A 21848-nucleotide genomic window follows, 5' to 3' on the forward strand; every position below is an offset into this window, starting at 1 on the left:
AATCTTGTTCTCTTTTATTATAAAGGAAGAAAAGGGAGAGGAAAAAAAGAAAGAAAAGGGAAAAAAACTGTGACTCTAGAACAGTAGGTGAAGAGTCAGGTGTCACTTCTTTACCATGACACAATGTGTTCCAGCTTCTCAAGTACACTGAAAACGATGACTGTACTTTTATTTAACAAAGACTGAAATAAAAATAGGGAAATATTCATGATTCCAATAATCAACATGTATCTTTAAACATGGTCAGCTGTACGCCAGCATAAGTTAGCGGACAAAATCTTCACCAGCTCCTTCACAAATACAGCTTTTGTTCACACCATTTAGTAATGCAAACACTTGTTAAGAGTAAATGTAGATTTTATCAGATCAGAAGGAAACTGAGATGATTTGAATATGCCTGTAACCATTTCTCCAATAAAAATTTGCAACTTACAGACACATATTTATAAAAAGCTTTTTTTGTTTGTTTTCAGGGGTTACTATGCAATCAGAAATGAAAACTTTCCAAGTGACAAGGATAGTCACTGCATAGTCCTACTATAAGATGCACAGAGACATTTCAGTAAGTACATAAATTTTGAGTATAAACACTTCTTACACATAATATTTACATAAAAATACGTCTGTAACTAAATATAGAGTGATCCACAAAACAATGCAGCAGGCTCCAAAAACTAGGGAAGAATAGTGCATATTTTACATACTACCTACATACACACAGTGCATGTGTTCTCCTTAATTAATATGACCTAGGATATCATATACTTTTATAATGATGACTTGCTAGTATTTATTTCATTTTGAAACAAAAAAGTCAAGAAGATTTGAAACTATTTAATGCACATTCACGTAAGTGAAGTAAATCTTTTATTTAAATTTAATATATTACGCAGTTGTAACTAAAGTGTGACAAATCCACATTAGGATTTGCATGCAAGCATATAAAGTATTACCAAGTATTAACAAGTCAACCTATTTAAATTGGTAGTTCTTTGAAAAACATAAGCATGAGTTGGCTTAAGTTGCTTGTCCGGTTGGTTGAAGTGCTAAACARAAAGTGTTAGCAACATAGAAAAGTAATTAAAGGTTTTTGAATGCAAACACTTCAGACTTCAAATCACATCTGACACTTTCAAAATTTTTTGGCTTCTCATATTAGGCCAAGATAAATGACGCTTCCTGCCTATTTAAATTAAACAATTGAGAAATGGGTTGCTCAGATTTCAGCATCTCTTCTAGCATAGCTTGGTGCAGGAAAATGCAGGAATATTTACCTGAATTGTCCACAGAGTGGAGCTATTTGAACAATTTATTTATTTATTTATTTATTTTTAAGGCTTTAGGTTATGCTGAATAGCTTTCTGCTTAATAACTTCTGGCATAAAAACAAAACAGCCAACTTTCTCGTCAAATTATTGTCAAAACTTTAGCTGATGATAACACATTGCCCCACTGGTCACACAAAAGCCATTTTCTTTAAAGCTTTTTAAAATGTCCAGTTTACAAAACCTCATCACAATATTAAATCTRGAAGATAAACAAGCCAGTTATAAAGGGATTAAATATTCTATACAAGGATCTACACCCTCATTGAAAATCACTGGTTCAGGCTATCTACAAGGTATAGTATATTCCCTTAGCCTATCTTGTCAAACTACAAAAGTAAAATAATCAAACCCCCAAATATTTGTAATCAAAGCACTCTCACACATTCATTTTCTTTACCAACACTGCAGTGTTAGTAGCATGAACTCATTTAATACGTTCAGTCCATGCACCTCCTTGGCATAAAGCCTCATTCTGAGACTACTTAAACTAGTATTAGGCATTCATTCACAACTAAAGAACATTGAATTTGAAGTCAGCAAATTTTGACTCAAATTCTTGATGTTCAGCATCTCCCGTTTCCCTCACAAGGCAGTGAACACCACAACCACTCCCGTGTTTGCTGTTTGTCTGCCCTGGCAACGGCCTTCAGGCCCATCCACGGCGCCCCACGCAGAGGCGAGGGGAGCAAGGGCCCCTCACACCTTCTGCCACCTCCTGCCTTCAGCTTCTGCCASACCAGGCAAAAATACAAGCCACCTCGACCGCATTTCGGATTTATCTATTTATTTATTCGCAGCTGCCTGCCTCTGCTACACGCTCCCTTGGCAGGCACTCCCCAGAGGCTGCAGATCTAAGCAGCTTGATCCTTTCCCCCCGTGTGCCTTCCAGCTGCCCGCAGGAACCCTGCCCTCCCCGAGGAAGGGGCACAGTCGCTTTTCGGAGCTTGTTTCGACACTTGTCGCCGTTTTCCCCCTCGCAAAACTCCCTGATAGCCCATGGCGGCGCGGGCCTCTCCCCCCGCCCTCAGGGGCGCGGCAGGAGAAGCCCGCCCCCTCCCCCCTACTCGYCCCGCTCATTGGTGGGCGCTGCAGCGGCAGCGCCCAATCGCCAGTCAGAGCGGTCTCCGTGGCGACGGTCAACTCSGGGCGGCCTGGGCGCCCCGGCCATGGCCGCCTACAGCCGCGGGGTGCGCGTGGGCAACTGGAGCGAGGACGCGGCGCTGGCGGAGGTGCGGGCCGGCCCCGGGCCCGGCCCCGGCCCCCGCCGGCCCGGGCAGCCGAACCGAGCYGCCCCTCCCCTCCCCGCCCTTCCCCTCGGTGTCTGAACTCAGAGCAAAGCTGCCTAACATGTCTACCCCCTCTCGCTCGCGAGCAGGAGCTCCTGGAGGATTTTCGGCGGAAGAAGGAGCGCGGAGAACTTCTAATACAGAGGTCCAAGAAACTTCGGGATAATCTCCTAAGGAAGGTAACTTCTTACAGAAGCCGCTGGCAGCTCGGTGTGGCTCAGCAGTGGTTTAATGGTGGTCTTTATGCACTGCCAATGCTGTGGTTTAGCATTTTATCAGCTAGTTATGATTTTTAAGTTCAAGTAATATTAATCGTTATTATCAATAATATTATTGATGATATTAAATTACCTGTACTTTAAATTAGGTGAAACTGTCACTCCCTAAGGATGGATTTGTTCATTTTGGAGACACTGTGATGCTTCTGAGCCCAGATAACAACAAATCTTCGATGGAGAATTACCCCGGAGTGTGCGGCAAGCTGGCGCTGGCCGTCGATCTGGATGAGATTGCCATGTTTTCGGCCGAATCGCTGCAAGCTCCCTGTGGAGTTAGTGCAGTCAAAAGCATGGACCCTATTGGTCGAAACACTTTTTGTATCTTAAGGTTTGGTACCTTATTTGGAGTTGTTCTTAATTATTATGTTAGATTTCAATACCTTGTGTTGAGAAATACAGAGTTTGTAATATGCAAAAGAATTTGTGTGAGATTAATCTGTTGAAGACAGACCTTTAACCTGAGTCATGCGTTGAGCCTGGTTCTCTTCTGCATATTACTGTGTATAACTCCAAGGAAGTTGCAGTGACATCAGTACAGAACTGGTATGAAAGCAGAACCCATATAGATTTCTTCGTATCTTTTGTTAAGCACTGCAGCTCTTTTTAATGCAGTTATATTCCAGCTGCAGAACACAAAATATGTCCAAGTATCACTTAGATAGGAGGACTGCTTAAATACTCCTCAAATATGTAGTTCCTGTAATTCCTTGAATACATTTGAAAGGACTCCGAAACAAAATTATCATTGCTTTTGCTGTACATGAAGTGTACAGTGCCTCTGTACTCCTTAAAAAAACAATCATCATCTCTCTCTGAAAGGCATCTTTAATCCCAGCTGTTTGAGGAGCAAAAACAGAATAACAGAGCCTGGCTCAATGACAGAAAGCTCTAGTGAATGCATATATTTAACAGTAAAAATAGTGCTGAAGAGTACAAGGTGACCCTGATTCAGCAAAATACTGAGTTAGACCAAATACAGAATTTCGATGTCAGGAGCACAATTTAGGCCTTGTAGAGCTGCAACCAAAGTACCACGAAGTCCCCTCACTAACTGACTACACAATTCCTCAGCTACACAGGTTTTGACTCTGAATATACCCAGACCAGGCTGGCACATAATTTGGTGATTCTTTTAATGTAAGATGCAGAAATCATTCTACAAGTAGGCATGTACCAGCATACATGTTCATGTAAGGAACCAGATTACTAAATATACATCATATATTTATTAATAGCAACATACCTTAAATTATAGGGAATCACTGTTCTGCTTTTAGTCTGTGATTTTTCAGATGCAAGTATTAAGTATATTTTTCAGGGGGACTCGGTCCTGAATCCCCATCAATTTTCCATTGAATGTTATTTTTCCAGCCTGTATGTAAATGAATGCATGTTAAAAAGTAATCGATACAGTCCAAACTTCATTAAACATTTTAACAAGTAAATTATCTATGAAACAATTTTTCTGTTAACATATTTTAGCTATTTTAAAAAGTAAACTTAATACAAAGTGAAGTGATGTCACAAGACCTAATTATAGACCTAAACACAAAAATGATCTGTAAAGTAATATATTTGAATTTCTCTTTTCTTTTTCTTCTTTTTTTATTCTAATAGTGTTGATGGAGGTTCAGTGGGTGAACCCGTTAAATTTGGACAAAAATTTGGTCTTGGGGCAACAGGAGGGTTTTCTGATCAAATGGTAAGTCAATAAAGTTGTAAATGTAAATGGTAACATCCTGAGGGAATGCATTTACTGTTTATCTAACCATTTGTATGGTGGTTCAACATCTTAACTTCGTAAAACAGATTCAGGATCATACTTAGATCAAAATTATTCTGGGTTAACACTATGGCAGCTTCACTGAAAAAGCTATCTTTTTTTTCTTGATAGTGATAACATTAATGCTATAAACCTAGAGCAAGGAAGAATTTCTTAGTGCTGCTAGGCCTTCTGCTTTTAACTCATCAGCCCCTAATGGAAAGGTGCTGAATGATCTTAACTCAGAAACCTGCTAAAAAAGACTTCAAACATGCTTTGATGGTCTCTGCCCTGAATTTTGAAAACAGATGTAATCTGTTTGAAAACAGATCCTAATCCTGATCTTAATGTAGTTCAGCGTCCTCATTAAAGAAGCAGTATGGAGAAGTAAACATATGAAGAAAGAAACAGAAGAAAGAATAACTGAGGGAGACAAAAATGAGAAAGAGAAGTGATAATAAATAAAGCGGCTGAAGGCCAGGTACTTGGTCCAGTTTAATTTCCCTTTTTATACCATTCTTTAATGGTATAAATTCCAGTTGGGAATTCTTTTATATAAAACATTTTGAAAACTATTTAATGTATTTTGCTCTTCAGTCTAAAATACTGAATTTCACTTTTTATAGTCTTGGCCACCCTTCTCTCCTGCTATATATTCTTTACCTACATCCTGTTGTTTTCATTTATTTACATATGTTTAACTGCATTAGAAATGCTTGTAAAATATGTATATTATATTACCTATGTGTCTGATATACAAAAGCTGCCTTGTTCTTGGTAGCATAATAGGGCGCAAGCAATTTAAAATGGTAAATACTGGGTTTTTGTGCATTGTTTCTTTATTTAGTTGTCTGTATTCAAGATAAACTTGCATCAAAATCATAATCATGTTTTATGATTAAATAGCTTAAAGCAGTTCAGATTTTTCTCTTGACCACTCATGATAAGCAAAACCTCTTTAGAAAGTTTATGCAACTTCCCTGGGATCAGGTGTGCAGACCAAGAGGTCTAGCAGCCAGAATGTTTGTATAAGGGAGATTGAAAGAAAAGGGTGTGGGGGGGAAGGAAGTAAATTAAAAATATTTTATGGAACACTAAAAAAATCCATCATTACAGGAAGAGAGTTTTTTTAAAACTTTCTTTAAATGAATCCAAAACAACAACATGTCATTTCTTGTGAAGAAAAAGCTATATTCTGTGTATGAAATAACATCTTACTTCATCATTCAAATGTAGCAGATTTCTATTAAATGTTAACATGGTTCCTCTTCATAACTTAGAAGCAGAGAAGATATTACATGTTGTGTACACACTTGGAATAAATCACCACAAATATGATAAAATTTTCCCTTTCATCAACCACTTTGATGAATGTGAATGAAATGTAAATTCAATTATTAATTAGCATTCACTGGTTTAGTCTGAGAAAAGCTACTTCATGAGTTTATCAATAACATCAAATCTAATTTGAGTTTTTGAATGTATAACTTGATTTTGATAGGTGATTTTAAAAAAATTTCAGCAGAAAAAAATTTATTTGCTTGTGAAAAATCAAATTTTTTTATACTTTCCTTAATGTATGTTTCCTTTTACAGCTGTATCTAGCAAGTGATCATAAATCATTTCTGAGATTTGCTAAAAAATCTTACCTCCAGCAAGTGTTTTTGACAGATGAACTTTCTTATTTGACTCACTGGCATGCAACATTCCTGGATCCACAGCTGCGTCTTGAATATGAAGGATTTCCAGTTCCTGTAAGAAATTAAAACTAGAAAATGTTATGAGGATTTAATTAAAACCACAGATGGTCCATTTAATTCACATCCTTCCCTATGTAAAATCTGAGTTTTAATTTTAGGAAGGAGGAGACGGAAGGAACAATCCATTTAAATACAGAATCTGGATATAGAGCTGTTGGGTTCTGGTGCTCATTTTGACATTCATGCTCAGTTTTTCCGACCAGAATTTTCAAGGGTGCGTGTTTACTCTGAACGTCACATTCTGAGGATACAGCACCTGGAATCTGAACTTCAGGACTTCTGAGCACTCAGAATTTCATTTCCACTTATAGGAGCTGTGGTTGCTTAAGACTTCTTTACATTAAATTTAAAACTCTCAAAAAATCAAGGCATTAGAATACGTGCCTGCTTTTTCAAATGTGTTCTTTTTTTTTAATCTTTTGTAAATACATTAAACGTAGAATTTTCCTCTTTCACATTGCTTCTAGGCTCTCTGCAGTGCCGTGTGAATAGCAAAATATCACAATTATAAGTGTAATTCTACAGCTTTGAATTGTGACTCATATAAATGAACTAGCTCTGTAATACATTCAAAATTAGGCAATTGTCAAAGGTAATATTTGTATTAAAATAAAGTTACTAAAGATTAATTCGGTTATATTTTGCCAACTTACAAATTTTAAGTATAACGTTCTAGACTGTGTCACAAAGCTATCTAAACCTCTCATCTGGCAAATATCCAGTGTAAGAGGAACAAACCTTGATGGCACAGTGGCACAGGCCCCTGGAAGGCCTCTTCCACTGCTTGCTTGATATATTTTCTTTCTCCTCCCTCCCCTCCTTCTAGAGCCCTGTACAAGGAAGTGGATTGGAATGTATTGGACAGGAGAACATGTCTATCTTAGGGCTAAGCATTTGGCTAGTCTGAGCTGTTACGACAATCTTACTGAGAACCGAAAAGATGTAAAATATCATACTACCAATGCACAGCAGTCTCAGAGCAATACAGAGGAGTGTAGACTTACATTAAGGCTGCTGATTATATGTAATAAATAAAAGCATTTAATTTGAGTAAGAATAGTTAACATTACCTTTGTCACATCAGTTTTTTGGGGAGTTGTTTGTTTGTTTTTTCCCCCAGGCGAACTCTAACGTTATTATTACTCATTGCCATACTAATCGGAGCTTGGCCGTTCCAAGGAACTTTTGGATAAGGTAAGAAGAATTTATAATGGACTAAGAATTTATAATGGATAACGGATGTGCATAATGATGTGCGAACTCAACACATGAAGAATTACTGTGAGGAACAAGATGGTTGCTTTAGGCACACACTGTAGAAATGCAAAAGAATGCAGAACGCATGTTTTCCTTTCCTCAGTTTTATTACTGGACTGTATTAYGTGCCATCTTGATTATGCAGACAATCAGCTCAGTTTCATTCATATTTTTTCTTTATAATTCATGTCATATCACGTTTCCAAGCTCCCCTGTTTTCTTGGTCATTCTCTCTTTGAAAATTGTGAACAATTAAAGTTAGTTTTTGAAGACAAAATAGRATGCTAAGAAATGGAATAAGTATGAGAACTAAATAAAAACATAGTGCATAAACCTGTATGCTGCTTTTGTCCACATGAATCTCACAATAAACTAGTTATACCAACAATCCAAGTTAATATACGTTCATCGAATTAGTATTGACTAAGCATTGTTATGGAGTATACCAATTGCTTCCCATTAAACTGCGAGCAAGATTCCATTAAGGATTTGTATCCAATATCTGAGGCTGAAACAAGGTCTGGTAGGTTGAGTAGGCACAATTTTCATCAGTCAAAAAGAATACTGASGTAAAAGAATGCATAGAATGTATTCACCTTGCACATGTTGAGTCAGTGTATCCGTGCGTTATACCAATACAGCTTCTTTGGCTTTGGATCTAGAAACGTGGCATTTCCTTTGATTTCAAATTTCTAAATTATTACTAAGAAATAAAGTGGGATGTCTTTGTGAGTGTTTCTGTTAAGGGTCTGATATCTGAAAGTGCATAGTGATGTCTCTGAATAAGCCAAAACAAGCATGAAAAAATGTTAAGTGAGTTACAGATAATGCAAACTTGTTGAATTTTTGTGTATATTCATTCTTCTCTCCCTCTCCTTTTCTTTTTTTTTTGACTTTACAGATCCTATTTTGGGATGGAATATGAAGTGGTTTGTCACACCTATCTGAACTCTCATAAAGTTGAAGAAGATAAGAATTATTGGGTAATAGTTACAGGAAATCCCAGTGATGAGGAAAGTACTATGATTGATAGACCCGACCCTTGCTCAAGGGGGATCAAAAAGAAGAATGAGTTTCATGAAGAGACACAGAATGTAAACATCTCAGATTAGAACCTACAAAGGTTGATGAGACTGATTCCTATTTCCTGTTTAGATTTTAACTCTAGAGATGTTTATTTTACAAACAAAAATGAAAGTCTACCCTTAGTAATATAATAATATCATTAACTCAGTAGGGTTGTATAGTGGGCAAAAATTATCCAATAAAAGTAGATGAACCATGCACAACCTCAAAAGTGCATGAATCAAGAAGGGCTCATTTTCCCTTTTTCACATTCACTGATGCCAAAAGATGTCAGAATCCACTGAATATATTTGCAATAAATTACTGGCCTTCAGAGATATTTAGCTAATTCTTCCAAAACCAAACCCATATCTCCTTTTTTAAAAGCACGAGCATATACTAAAAAGCAGAATTGTGCCAGCTGTCATGGATACTTTGACATTCAGAGGTCATCCAAGAGAACGTTGGTTTTTGAACTTGCTCCATGATATGTCTAGCACAATGTTACCAATTAAATCACAATTGAGGTCTCAATATTTCAAAATTGGCTTCACATTCATGAGAATTAAAATAAAGGTATAAATTGAGTTTCTTTACCTTTGTCCATGCATTTTATAAGTGCTACGTACCCTGAACACTTGACCAYAGTGATGCAGACTGAGAATTTTGATTACCTTTTCCATAGTCATAAAGCTTGTATAACCATGCTCCGTTTGCCTCCCACCCTCAGAATTTTTCAATCTGTAATAGTTTCAGCCAGTTTTGACAGCAAGGTACAATTCCCAAAGAAAAGAAAGCTTCTGCAAGTTCAATGAAAATAACATGCCAAGGTAGGAAAGGAATGAGATATCCTGTAAGTTTGTCCAATTAAAAAAAAAAAAAAAAAAAAAAAAAAAAAAAAAAAAAAAAAAAAAAAAAAAAAAAAAAAAAAAAAAAAGATTATAGTCCATATTCATTCCTAGTTAGAGACCAGAGAATCCACATGAAAGAAAAATATTATAAATGGCTTAAGCATGGGAAAAATTTCAGCTGGAACTTGCATTTTCTTAAACACCAAAATCAGTCAAGCAGGAGACACAAAGACAGGGAAAACAGATACCATTACTTTCTAGAGCTACCTGTCTTTATATGGAAGCTGAAACTGTATCATCAGGAATCTTCTTAAAGTATAGAATTCTATTACATCCCTTTAATAAATTTGCATGTATCTGTTCCATTTCTTACTTTATCATCACTGTAAAGGAACAGCAGACTGTGCATATCAAGTTAAATAAGGGAATTTCTGAGTAAAATACTACACAGATCTCCATTCCCGCAAAGGATCCCAAAGGTCTTATTAAGGTCAAACAAAACTTTTGAAGTTTTACTGAAACAAAAATATTAAACTWTCACAAAGGAAGAGACTGATCCAAACATGTGATGACTTCAAACTTTGTTCCAGATAGACTATCTGTTTCAAACCTGCTGGCAAGACTTTAAAAGTGTTTGCCTTTAGTCAATATAAATTAATTCAGCAAACTCAAAACAGCCTAACCAGCACTTGCCTACAGGGTCTCAGAGCACAAAACCGATTACAGTTCTATAAGATACAGCTTTACGGTGGAGGAATCACAGAACATTTTTGAGTCACGCTCTTAGCGTATGATCTTTGATAGAAGTGTTATTGATGAGGTTATGCTATTCTGAATCTGGCAAACAAGAAGAGGCCTTAAACTAGAACCACTGCTAAAACAAAGTTTCATGTGGATTCATGCAGGAATGAGAACTGGGTGGGCAGGGAGCTTGGCTGGCAAATGTTGTGGATAGGAGTGTTTGTGAGTGTGTGCGTGTGAAGGGGGGAGAGAAGCACAACAGGTTTTGCACAGTCTTAGAACAAAATCAGAGACGAACAGATAAAGAAATGAGTGCAAAAATAAACAGGTGCTGATTAAATGTGAATTGAAGCCTCTTGGGTCGWTTTTTTTTTGATCATTCTACATTTGGGGGAAATAAATGAAATTGTTGGAAAAATGCTGTGTTATTTTGCTGTTGGAAAATAAACGGGACTGTATAAACAACTCCTAATTCCATTATCCATTTTCCTTAAGTAATACAGTTTTAAGACTACAGTTTCTGCATAGCTTCTTATGGCACATAATACATGTCTATAATTCAGTTGATTCATGATGTTAAATACAGATACTGATCTGTTACCTGTTTTTTTTTCTAAAATACTTTTTTTAGCAGTTCTTAATATTGCCCACAAGATGGCACCAGTTTTTCTATGCAGAAAATTATTGCTACATTCGTAAAACAGCCTGAAATGTTTAAATCTGTAAGAATCCCAGATAAAATGCCACRAAAGCTAACCATATCAAATTAGGCTTGAATTCTGGACTAGGAAATGTGATTAATGCTTTATTTCATTTCTGGAAAGTAAAACTAAATTAAGTAACAAAGGTAGATAGAAAAATATATAACATTGCATACAATCAATTTTTTAAACAAAATTAATTGGAATATTTATTCATTTCTAACCCAAATATATTTAGAAGAAATTATAACCTTTTTCTTTCATTTTCTATGTAAAGAAACAAAAAAGAAAAAGAAAGAAAGAAAACCTAACATATTTCGCGAATGGTGCATCTATTTTACAGAGACACTTATTTTCTRCTCCAACTTGTAGATGTTAAAATTCTGCATGTTTTCACAATAGAATAGATTACAAAATTCTTAGATTTTGTACATAATAAACTAGATACACTCAGGCTGCATGAGTGCACTGCAATATTCCTAATTTGATAATTGCAGATATTTATTGGTAAAACACAGGATTTAATATAAGAATTATGGGCTTGAATATTAGCTCAAAATCTGAACAGTCCTGATACTGCAACTTAGAGACACAATGTGCTTTAACAGATGGGGTAATGGAGAACTGAACCATGCTCCAGACCCGACCATTGGGTAACTGTGGGCAGGCTCCATATTTTGCTTGCCCCAGTTTTGCAGTCTGTGAAATATGCACAGCAGTACTTGTGTTTTTTGCAAAGCACTTTGAGATATATCAATGAAAAGCAAGATAATATATTAAGAAGGCTTTTAATACACTGTCCGAATTAGACCCAATAAGAATATGTCCACATAAAAATATGTCCACTTTGCCTCCATTTCAGGCAGCTCAAAAGCTGTTAGCATGAAGTTGATCCCGAGCTATTAGTCCTTGCTGAGGTACAGTGAGGAATTAGTTCAGATTCAATGCTATGCTAATATAGCTTTTTGTAAGTCTGAGGGACAGAAAAAACTCGCTTGCATATGCACATATATACTGCATAGATATAAGCAGCAGGGTATTGAAGTCAAAAAGAGGAAGAGAGAATTCAAAGAATCAGCAAAGAAAGTCATCATCCTCTTAGTTTAGCTAGCATAGAAGTAATGCCGGAAAATAAAAATCCAGCTTTACATCTGCCTTTTCACTTTCTCTCTCTTCTGCGCACTCCCCCAACTTACATTTCACATCACCTCTCTTCTCCTCTGCCGTCTTCTAGCCCAGTTACTGATTTGCAATGGTTATAAAGTGCTCTGCTGGCACTTAGCACAAGTCCCTGGCCCCTCAGTCTAATCACATCAGTATCTTCAGAGGCTGCTTTCCTGTCAGTGACTGGCATGAGGAATTGTTTTGGCTCAGCCAKCTGATCAGAGGAGGAAACCATCAGCAGAATTAGTAACTGGGTAAGACATCTGAAAAAAAAGAAAAGGCATAGAGAACATTACGATAGGAAATTCCACACAGCGGTGGAAGAAAATATTTAAGCATTGGAAAATTTGGTGCAGTTGGCAGGTGAGAGAATGATTTTGATAACATCTGTGCCCATCCACCTTAAGTTAGTATTGCACGTATGCTGTAATTTGGGGGAGGGGGTTTCTTTTAAGACCAAGCTGTTGCTTTAGAAAGACTTAGACTTTTTAATGCATGAAAATTAAACTATGGAGGACATGGAATAAAAATATGCAAGATATGAAATACAAAATACATCAAATACAAATGGAAATTAGGAAATCTCTCTGTCATTTTGTCAGCTACACCTCTAGTTCTGCTCTGTTTTAGGCTCTTTCCCAGCTCTTGCCTCCATTCTCTGCCTGACCTTACTTTCCTTGCCCATATACATAGTATATGGAGGGACAAGTCACACCCTACCTAGCTCCCTTCTTCATGCTGTTTGGATTCATCCTGGAAGTGGTAAAAGGGACTCTAATCTCCAATATTGCGTTTCCTTAGGCCAGAGGAGTGAAAAGAGCTGTCACTTTGCTGCATGTGTGCTGTTTCTGCAGGAATATGAGCAGCCATAATATGCCAGCTACATGATTTGCRTGAAAGGTGTAGCCTTGCTCCAGTGAGAGGGACGTCTTGCCATAAAGACAACGGGAAAGCGAGACTCCCATTTTATTGGAAAGTCAGCTCCTGCTTTGGAGGGTATGTGATGAAGCAATTGCACTTAACTTTCTTGTTTTTTTTTCCCTCTGGTAGGCTCACACAAGGCAACATCTTTCATGCCAGAGAACAGAATCATCAATACTGCACTAGAAATCACAGTCAAAACAGAATCCTTCCAAAGCTTCTGTATTTTTGGCAGGGGAGGACACTAAGTACGGTGGAAGAGGCACAAACCTTTAAAATCATTAAAAAATTGCTGATGACATTAATACACACATTTGCTGATGAAATTAATTCACGCACAAACATTTCTGTTCTATACACATGTGAGAAACTTATTTCCAACATCTGTCAAATGCTGCTTCAAACAGTAAGTCAAAACAAAACTAAACAGACCATCCAGTCACAGGCCAGCTAGTATACACGTTTCTATAATGCTCGCCTTGTTTTAATTGTAGGCTCCTAGGGGCAGGGACCATATCCTCATCTTTTTTTTTGTTTGTTTGTTTGTTTCCCAGACACAAAGAATTACAGCAGAAACGTACAGCAAGTAATAGCCTAAAGCTGTTACTGAAAGTAGTTGCAAAATGATAGAAAATCCAAGTGGACCTGGTACAAATAACCAGAGATGTAGGCAAATGAAAGCCATGCATGAAACAGCGCCAGCTAGTAAACTCTCAGTGTGGGGTATGGAGATGCAGCTGCCCAAGCAATTCTGACGCTAATAGGAGTTGCTAGGAGAAGAGCCCACAAACCACAGTGCTGTCCCTGTGGGTCTGACAAACCCACAGAGGGGAGAAGAATTATACACAGCAGTATTTATTTTTATATATATATTTAGGTTTTAATTATACGGTATAACATTTAAAAATACCTAACTAGCTTTTAGCATAACTCTCATTTCCAAAAGTGACACCAGTCCTGAGAAACTGAAGAACTGTTTCTGCAGCTTGTTCAGGTTAAAACTTTTTGGAGCGAGGTGGTACACCTCTTCGAAGATCTGGGTCTAACTACGAAAATCACTTTTGCAAGTGGCATTTAGCTGTTTCTGAAAATGTAGTATTTATAAAAACATCGAATCTGTAAGTGAAATCCCTAAATGAAAGTAGGGAACTAGTAAATAAAGCACTAAATTAAGGCTTGGGTTATCTTTCATTTATAAAAAATATTTTAAAAAACTCTTAGAACTCCTAAAACACTATTCAGCATGGATTATTGTTATAGGGCCTCTAAAAGATTAAACACAGCAATTTGTGAAATTCACATCAGACAGTCTCTGTCCTTCCTTCCTGGTTTCCTACCACTCCTCCTGTTTGGGCTTTCTGCCTCTTCCATATCCCGAAGAAACAACTGAGCAGTTGTTTGGGGAAAAGTTTAAGGTTCATCAGCTTTTCCGGTCTTTTTGCTGACAATTTTGGCAGCATCAGTTCTGCCAGAACACCCAAGATGTATTAAAGCCTTGCAGGGAGTTTAAATGACCCTGAAAAGAGGCATATTTTGGCATATATATATATATACATATAGATATATACACACACACACACTTATACACACGAGGCACTTCAACGCTGACACAGCAATAAGATGGAATAATACATATATATTTCAGCGCATGCAGAAGAACAATCTTTCATCATCCAGAAAAATATTAACTGGTTTCTTCTGAAACCTTTTAGGAAGGAAATCTCAACTTTAGACTGTGGCAAAGCAGATGAGGGTGGGTAGGAGAACAAATGCCTGCATTTTGTTCACCTAGATAATAACACTGCACGAACTAACCAGTTCTTCAAGGGTAATCTTTAGTATGAGCATCCTCACCACCACTCAAGTCCAATTGTAAAAGGCTTCACAGCATCACACGGTAACCCAGAATAACAGTTTAGCTACAGTGGCTGCTTCACTACCCCCGCTTTTCTTTTTCTCCATCACCCTTCCCCAGACACATTTTCTACCTCAGTACAATTCTGTGCCCACAGCCAGCGGACCTCAGGTCCTACTCATACAGGGCCTCCCAGAGAAGGTAAGAAGTTTTCCAGAGATGGGCCAWCTTCCGAGCTCTGCTATTTCTTCCTCTAGAGCCAGTCAATGTGATAATTCTCATAGGAACACATTGAGTAGGAAGTCCTAGACCACTTTACTATGTGGTCAATAATTCTTTATTACAAGAAAAGCAACTTTAATCTCAGTGGCATAAATTTCGTGATAAAGTCTTGATTTATTTTACTGTTTTATTTTCCTGAATTTGCTACAGAAAGAGCAGAATTTTACAAAATCTTCTCACTGAAGCACCAGCTTTGGATCAAACCAGAAATTCTGGCAAAAGTCATCATATTGTACAGGAATAKTCATGGCCAACAAAATATTTTTGATCTGAAATCAAGCAAACGTTATTAATTTTGGTAGGTTTTTCAATCTTCAGGTCCTGTGGTACTAGCAAAAGGGGTTTTAGGACTCCCAAACAGGTACAGCGGAATCCGTTGGCATTCAGACTCTACCACAGAATGGGCAGCTTGAAAGGCAGACACAGAAGTGTCTTGCACCTTGTTGCCTAGAGAGGGGGAGCCCACCAGGGAAAAGGGGAAGATTTGAGTACGAAAATGCAAACCTTATAGACTGACCTCAGCAAGTTGCTGAAGAGAGTGGTTACTGTACGTCCTCGCTAAGCACCGAGAGAAGCAGCAGGGGATGAGGAAAGGCCATCCGGTGGTTACGTGGCCACGGAGTTGCATGGCATAACAAATTCCTGATGATCTCCACTGTGAAGTAAAACATATCTTAAACCATAATTGTTACAAAAATGGAGGTAGACTCGTTTCCTGTATACTTGCTTATGTACATGGTAAATTACTGCACACAGTTATTCAGGTGCAGGGCAGTTAACTGTCTCTTTTGTTTTTAAGGCCCTACCTTAGCTGGTGATCATAGTAGGGGTAAAGAGTAAAGAGACTATCTAGGACAAAAATCTGCTATGTTTCAACTTTGTATTCCTGACCACTGTTTCAAACAAAGTGAAAACTCCTCCACTACCCTAGCTAATACGGTCTATCCCTCATTTTGCTATAAATTTTTCATGTGCCTTTCCATCCCTCATTTACCATATCTGTACAAAAGCATCCCTCCCTCTTAAACGGGAATAGCTCTTTTCTAAAGGAAATCAGTAGAATTTACTTTGCAGATGTCTACCAGCTCTCATGTGAACACCAAAGTAATGTTAYAAAAAAAATGTTATTGCTACTCATAAATGTGTTGGCATTCAAAAATTTACCATAAAACTTGTTTGCATATGTTTGGTGTCAGATCCCACCAAATTTCATAGGTTTAATTAATAATAATATTTATACCTTCTGTCATGGCAAAAATGTTACCCTTCTCTGGAGCTACTCTCCTTTCCCCATATTCCTTTTACAGATAAAAGTGATAATTTGTTTAAAAGGGGTCTACATAGCAATCTCRATAGTTACAGTGCCTGACCTTTGATACAACGTAGTTTATTGTTCTCACTGCTCATCGAAAATTTTGGAACATCTGGAAGTGTATTGTATTTCAATATTTTCCTCTGTCCTATGCTAAGTAATATCTAACTGGATATATTAGCTGATTGTGCCATGTTAGGCAGTTAGGGAATTTTGTCCTGGAGTGCTAAATGATTTTAAACAGTATCAYACTTTGGGACTAGTGAATGACTTCTACTGAACACCACGCTTTATGCAGCATTCTGAAACACCAACACAAATTCCTGCTTGCTATGAAATTAGCTTAACAAGGATTTGGGGAGTAACTACTTGCACTGTATAGTTGATGTGTGCAACCTTTTCATCTAAGCAATTATTTCTGAGAACAGAACATTCATTCATTACAAAAAGAATTGAGGCAAAGTTGATTTATACCATGCATTCAGTCTATTACACCCCACAACCATTAGCTGTTTGGTTTTAGCGGTTAAATGTTAAATATAAGCCAACCAGTGGTGAAGGCTTTTTGGTCAGCTCRTGTCACCTATAGCAATTTTTAGGTTTTCTGCAATAATATAAGGTTCATATTGTAAACAAAGATGTTAATTCAGAATCGGTATAAATGGACAATAACAATTTTTTGGACATATCTGAAGTTAGCCCCTGAGCAGAACATATTAACATGCTGGCGCAGGGCAATTTTTCCAAATGAACAGTGTAATTAAGCAAGGACAATTCTTCTGTGTAACTGTCATGAAGAGAGTATTCATTAGCTGAAGTTCTTTTGCCTGCAACATAGCAGCATCCCTGGCTGGGACGGGCTTCCTGGGTGTGGGACGATGAAGCTGAAACTGCACTGAGACACAATGAAAGGAGTTCTTAAAGAGCTCTGAAAACACATCCCTGAAAGCCAAAGGAAGAACATAAACTAAAGCTGTTCAGAATATATTTAAATTTGCAGAACTATTTGTCCCTGGGAAGAATCCAAGATGATATTAAGCTTCTACGTGCGAACAGAAGTAATTTTCCTTGCAGAAATAAGCAATGATCATCTTTCCAACCTAGTCATAAAGGATAGCCATAGTTATATTTTTCAATAACAGTCTAAGAATTTTTCCCGTGCTCACACTTTCCTTCCCTGTTGATCAAAGTTTTTAAAAGTTCATTTGAAAGACTGTTCTAGATATTAAAAAAATGCATCAGTTAGTAACAATTTGCATCATATAATTCCCATTACTGCAAGAAGATCCTAGTATGATAAATCCACTAGTTATGGAATAAAATGCATCACAGAATTCATTAGACTACATAATGTTCGCACACTGAGTGCAAGCAGAGCAACAACTAAGAAGTTACAATTAATAGTTTCACCTGGGCAAAGAAAACAAACCATTAGTGAGGTGAACTTATCTTACCTGATTTTGCCAATTACTACATTACATTCTTCCAGTTCAAAATATGAATTGACCACCCAATGTGCAGGCTTTTGAAAAAAGCCCATCCTACAGGTAAAGAACTGAACTGAAATGTAGCTCCCCAAACTGGTTACAGGAGCATCAACTGTTGCGGTAAGATTATTCACTCTGCCTAAACCAGCACACTGCTGCTGTGCTAAATTGCACAGAACAGAATAAACATTCAAGAAAATTCTAATTACCCTAATCATTAAACTTTTTTTTCAAACCATACTTCTCATTTGAATGCCTCTGCCTGCACACTCAAGTCCTTCGTACTGTCTCATGAAGATATGTAAGTACAGCATTGAAATTACTTTATAGCCATCTTCTGGGATATATATAAAAAAATTCTTTAGTCTCTCACTGCAAAGCATGCTCCTCAGACATCTTATAATCACTCTCTGAACTCTTTCCACTTTGTTAAAACGCGTTTTATTACAGGTGGCTGCCAGAATTGGGCACAAGGTGGCCAATTTAATGCTCTGTTGAGTGGGGGCGGTGGTGTTCYTCCTCGGTGCATCCCTTCCCAAGCTGGCGCCGAGGCCCCAGCGCGGCCGGGTGGCTCTTGCTGAGTCGTCACGTGCTGTTCTTGGAGACCACGGGGACTCCTTCCTGGTGCACCAAGGTTACAGTTTTCTGCCTCCCACCATTCTGTTGCTCTAGGTAAATGCTAACTTCACCTATAGCTACTCTGGCTCCGCTTGTCTGTATACAGTTGTAACAACCAATTTCCATTAAATTAATTGATAAAGACTTTAGAACAGTGGGTAAAGGTGACTTAGCAGTGTAATCTGCTGTGTATCCCAAATGGCATAAGGTGCTTATGGATAAAGAATAGCTGTGGACTAAGAAAAATATTATTATGACTCAGAAAGTACTTAAGACTGAATAAAATATATGAACAAATTGTTATATTCATCACGGAGGGACATTAACAAGGGGAGATCCCAAGACCTCCACCAAAATGGAGATTATTTAATGCATTTACCACTCATCTGGAAAGCAAGCAYGCAAGAGCACAGACAGCATAATTGCGAAATTACACATAATTGTTTAGAAAAGCCACAACTTATAAAAAGCCCTAAAGGGAGGGACTGGGCAACAAGAGGGCAGCTGAAATTCAGTGTAGGTAAGTGTGAGGTAATGCACATCGAGAAAAACAATTTGAACTATTCATACACACCGATGGTTTGCAAGTTAACCGCTCAAGAAAAAGACCTAGGCGTTACTGTGGACAGCTTAATGGAAACTTCTGCTCAGTGCACAGCAGTAGTCAAAAAAAGCAAACAAGATGATAGGCTCCGTTAAAGATAGGTTGGAGAATAATATTGGAAATAATAATAATGCCATAAAATAAATCAATAATATCTTCTCCATTTCAAAATTAGCTTATTCGTCTTTCATTATATCTGAAAAGAAACAGGAATAATCTAGAAAAGGGAATTAAAAAGAATTTAGAGACATGGATAAACTTTTATAAAGTGATTAATATGTTTTATAATATGTTTAAAAGGTGTCTGAATTCAAATCAAGTCTTTTGTCTAAACAGCTTCTTTGCTCCTCAGTTGATCCCTGTGTAAATAGGGATAGCAGGAGCCACGTACCTTCGGGCTGTCCGCAGGGACGCCCAGATGAAACGCGACACATCGGTTGCTGCCGGCCCCCTCCCGAGCACGAGGCCCGAATGCCGTTCCCGTACCGCTCCGGAGGAGGAGGGAAAGGGCTCCTTCCCCACCACCCCCTCGCTGCTCTCCCGGCGCGGCCTGCAGCACCCGACCCGGCACCACGTCCCGGCCAGCTCGGGCCCCACCGGTGCCTACACCCAGASCCTCCATCCACACGCCTCCCAGATCCCCAGAGCCACCCTAGCAACCAAAACGGAGCCCTTTGCTCCCCTTTTGCTCTCCCCTCCATCCCATACCGCAGAAATGAACCGCCCTCCGCTGCTGCCMCGGCCCCCCGGCTCCCCGTGCGGATTCACAGCCCACCTTCGCCCCTCGACAGGCGCAGGCGCTGCCCCACAGCCGCCGCCCCGCTGTCCTCGCCGGCAGGAGCGTCAGCACCGGGCACGTGCCCCCGCCGGAGCATCCGCGCAGCACACCGCTTCCCAAGCTCTGCAGCCTGCTGGCGGAAGCGCACGGTGCTGCTGGCATTAGCAATTGCTATTCACRGTGAACTAGAAAAATTAAAATCAGAAGTCAATTTACAGCAGAGGACCCCCCTCACCAGCACCCAGCTTAGGGCTGTAGCATGCTTCAGTGCATATAATGCTTATATTTGATCTTAATTAAGGCATGAGGTTTCTCTCCTAATTACCAGACATGCCAGGTTGAAAGCTGTCCTGTGGATTAYGGGCAATGATATACACCAGCCTCTGCGGTTCCTAGGCTAGATGTGCTTGCTATAAATAGCTGCCAGATTTGTAAATTTTGACATTGTTTAGTCTGAGGGTAAGTGAGGAAAATGGGAAACTCATTTGCCCAGCAGTGGGAGGGTGTGGAGTGAGACAGTGTTGTTTTCTGTCGACAGTTTTTATTTTTATTACCAAACTCTTGAGAGCTTAGAGATGTCACAAGGTCCTTTTGCAATGCTGCACTGTGAAACCAGGAGGGGAAACTATGAATTGATGCAGTTTTATGTAACTTGCAAATGTATTTAGCATTTTCTGTGACAGAGTGAAGCCAGTCAGAAAATTTAACCTTTTCCTTTGTGAACTTTATTCTGTTGATCTGGAAGTTTGCTCTGTTCTAGCAGAATTGGCAATGGTGGTTTCAGAACAGGGACAGGATATGTAATTTCCCACATAGGCATAATAAATTCTAGTTACAATAAAATGAGAAGAGAGAAAAAAAAAGAAAAATTAAAGTTATGCTGTGAAATAGCAATATTGCCTCTCTAACAAGGAGCATATGGAATAGTAGCTTGCACATAGGTCTGAGAGCCAGGAATAAATCAGTGCTAGTCTAGACATGCTGATTCCAGCTGTGGTCCTGAAACAAGCTGTTAGGGCTAGAATTTGATTAGGTCTAATACTCATCTAGAGAGGATAATGAATGAAGGTAGAATAGTAATGTCCCAACAGAGCTGTGCTAGAGGTGCTTACATTATGGCTGGGACACAGGCAGGAAAACAAGAGGTATCCATTGTATTTCCCTTTTCCTTCAAAAAATTAACTGGACCCAAGGCCAACATCAGCAGTAAACATGGTGCATTGCAAAGAACGGAGACCTGTCACGTTCTCTCCAGATCAGGAAAAGGACTAGAGGAAATGTCTTTACTCAGTCGTCTTTTCCAGTTCTTATTTAGTATGGCCCTCTGTCATGATCTCCCTTACGCTTTCTCCACGGTGGCTGTAATATTTAATTAACTAATATTTATATGGATTGAGAAGATGGACAGCCCTATATATTATCTATTTAGGGTAATTACCTCACAAAAAGACAAAAGTGGTGTAATTTCAGAGAGCAGAGCACTGGCAGGGACGAGCACTCCTCCTCCCCCTGCCCTTCTCCCTCCACTCTCCCCAGGAGAATGAATCCTGCTCAGAAGTGATCTGACATGAACAACATTTGCACCTCCTTTACTATTACCACTTTTATCTTCTTTTCACAGAGCAAAAGGGTCCCAAGTTCCTTTCTGTTTGATTTGTGCCATCCCCAGACAAAACTCTTCCCTTTACTACACAGGCTTTATTCACTAAAGAGCAACCTCCCAAAGCCCTTGCAGACCTTATGAAAGGCGTTTTCACTCACTTGAGTTAAATGAGCACACTGTGTTTTCTTTTTTTTT

General features: G+C 38.5%; 1 protein-coding gene across 2 annotated transcripts; it reads left to right on the forward strand.

Moving 5' to 3' along the window:
* The first annotated feature begins 2464 nt into the window (after nt 1-2464).
* On the forward strand, nt 2465-9637 carry CFAP161 (cilia and flagella associated protein 161). Of its 2 annotated transcripts, XM_085308726.1 has the most exons (7): nt 2465-2557; nt 2704-2793; nt 2982-3220; nt 4510-4594; nt 6250-6408; nt 7535-7608; nt 8573-9637. In XM_085308726.1, the coding sequence occupies exons 1-7, from the start codon at nt 2495-2497 to the stop codon at nt 8781-8783; spliced, it is 921 nt and encodes a 306-aa protein (XP_085164852.1). In that variant the 5' UTR covers nt 2465-2494; the 3' UTR covers nt 8784-9637. The 2 variants fall into 2 exon arrangements, with proteins under 2 accessions (XP_085164852.1, XP_085164851.1); XM_085308725.1 differs by lacking the exon at nt 6250-6408 and having other exon boundaries at nt 2475-2557.
* The last annotated feature ends 12211 nt before the right edge of the window (nt 9638-21848 follow it).

This window comes from Rhea americana, unplaced genomic scaffold (genome assembly GCF_003343005.1).
Source record: "Rhea americana isolate MKP2758 unplaced genomic scaffold, rheAme1 scaffold_28, whole genome shotgun sequence".
Lineage (NCBI taxonomy): Eukaryota > Metazoa > Chordata > Aves > Rheiformes > Rheidae > Rhea > Rhea americana.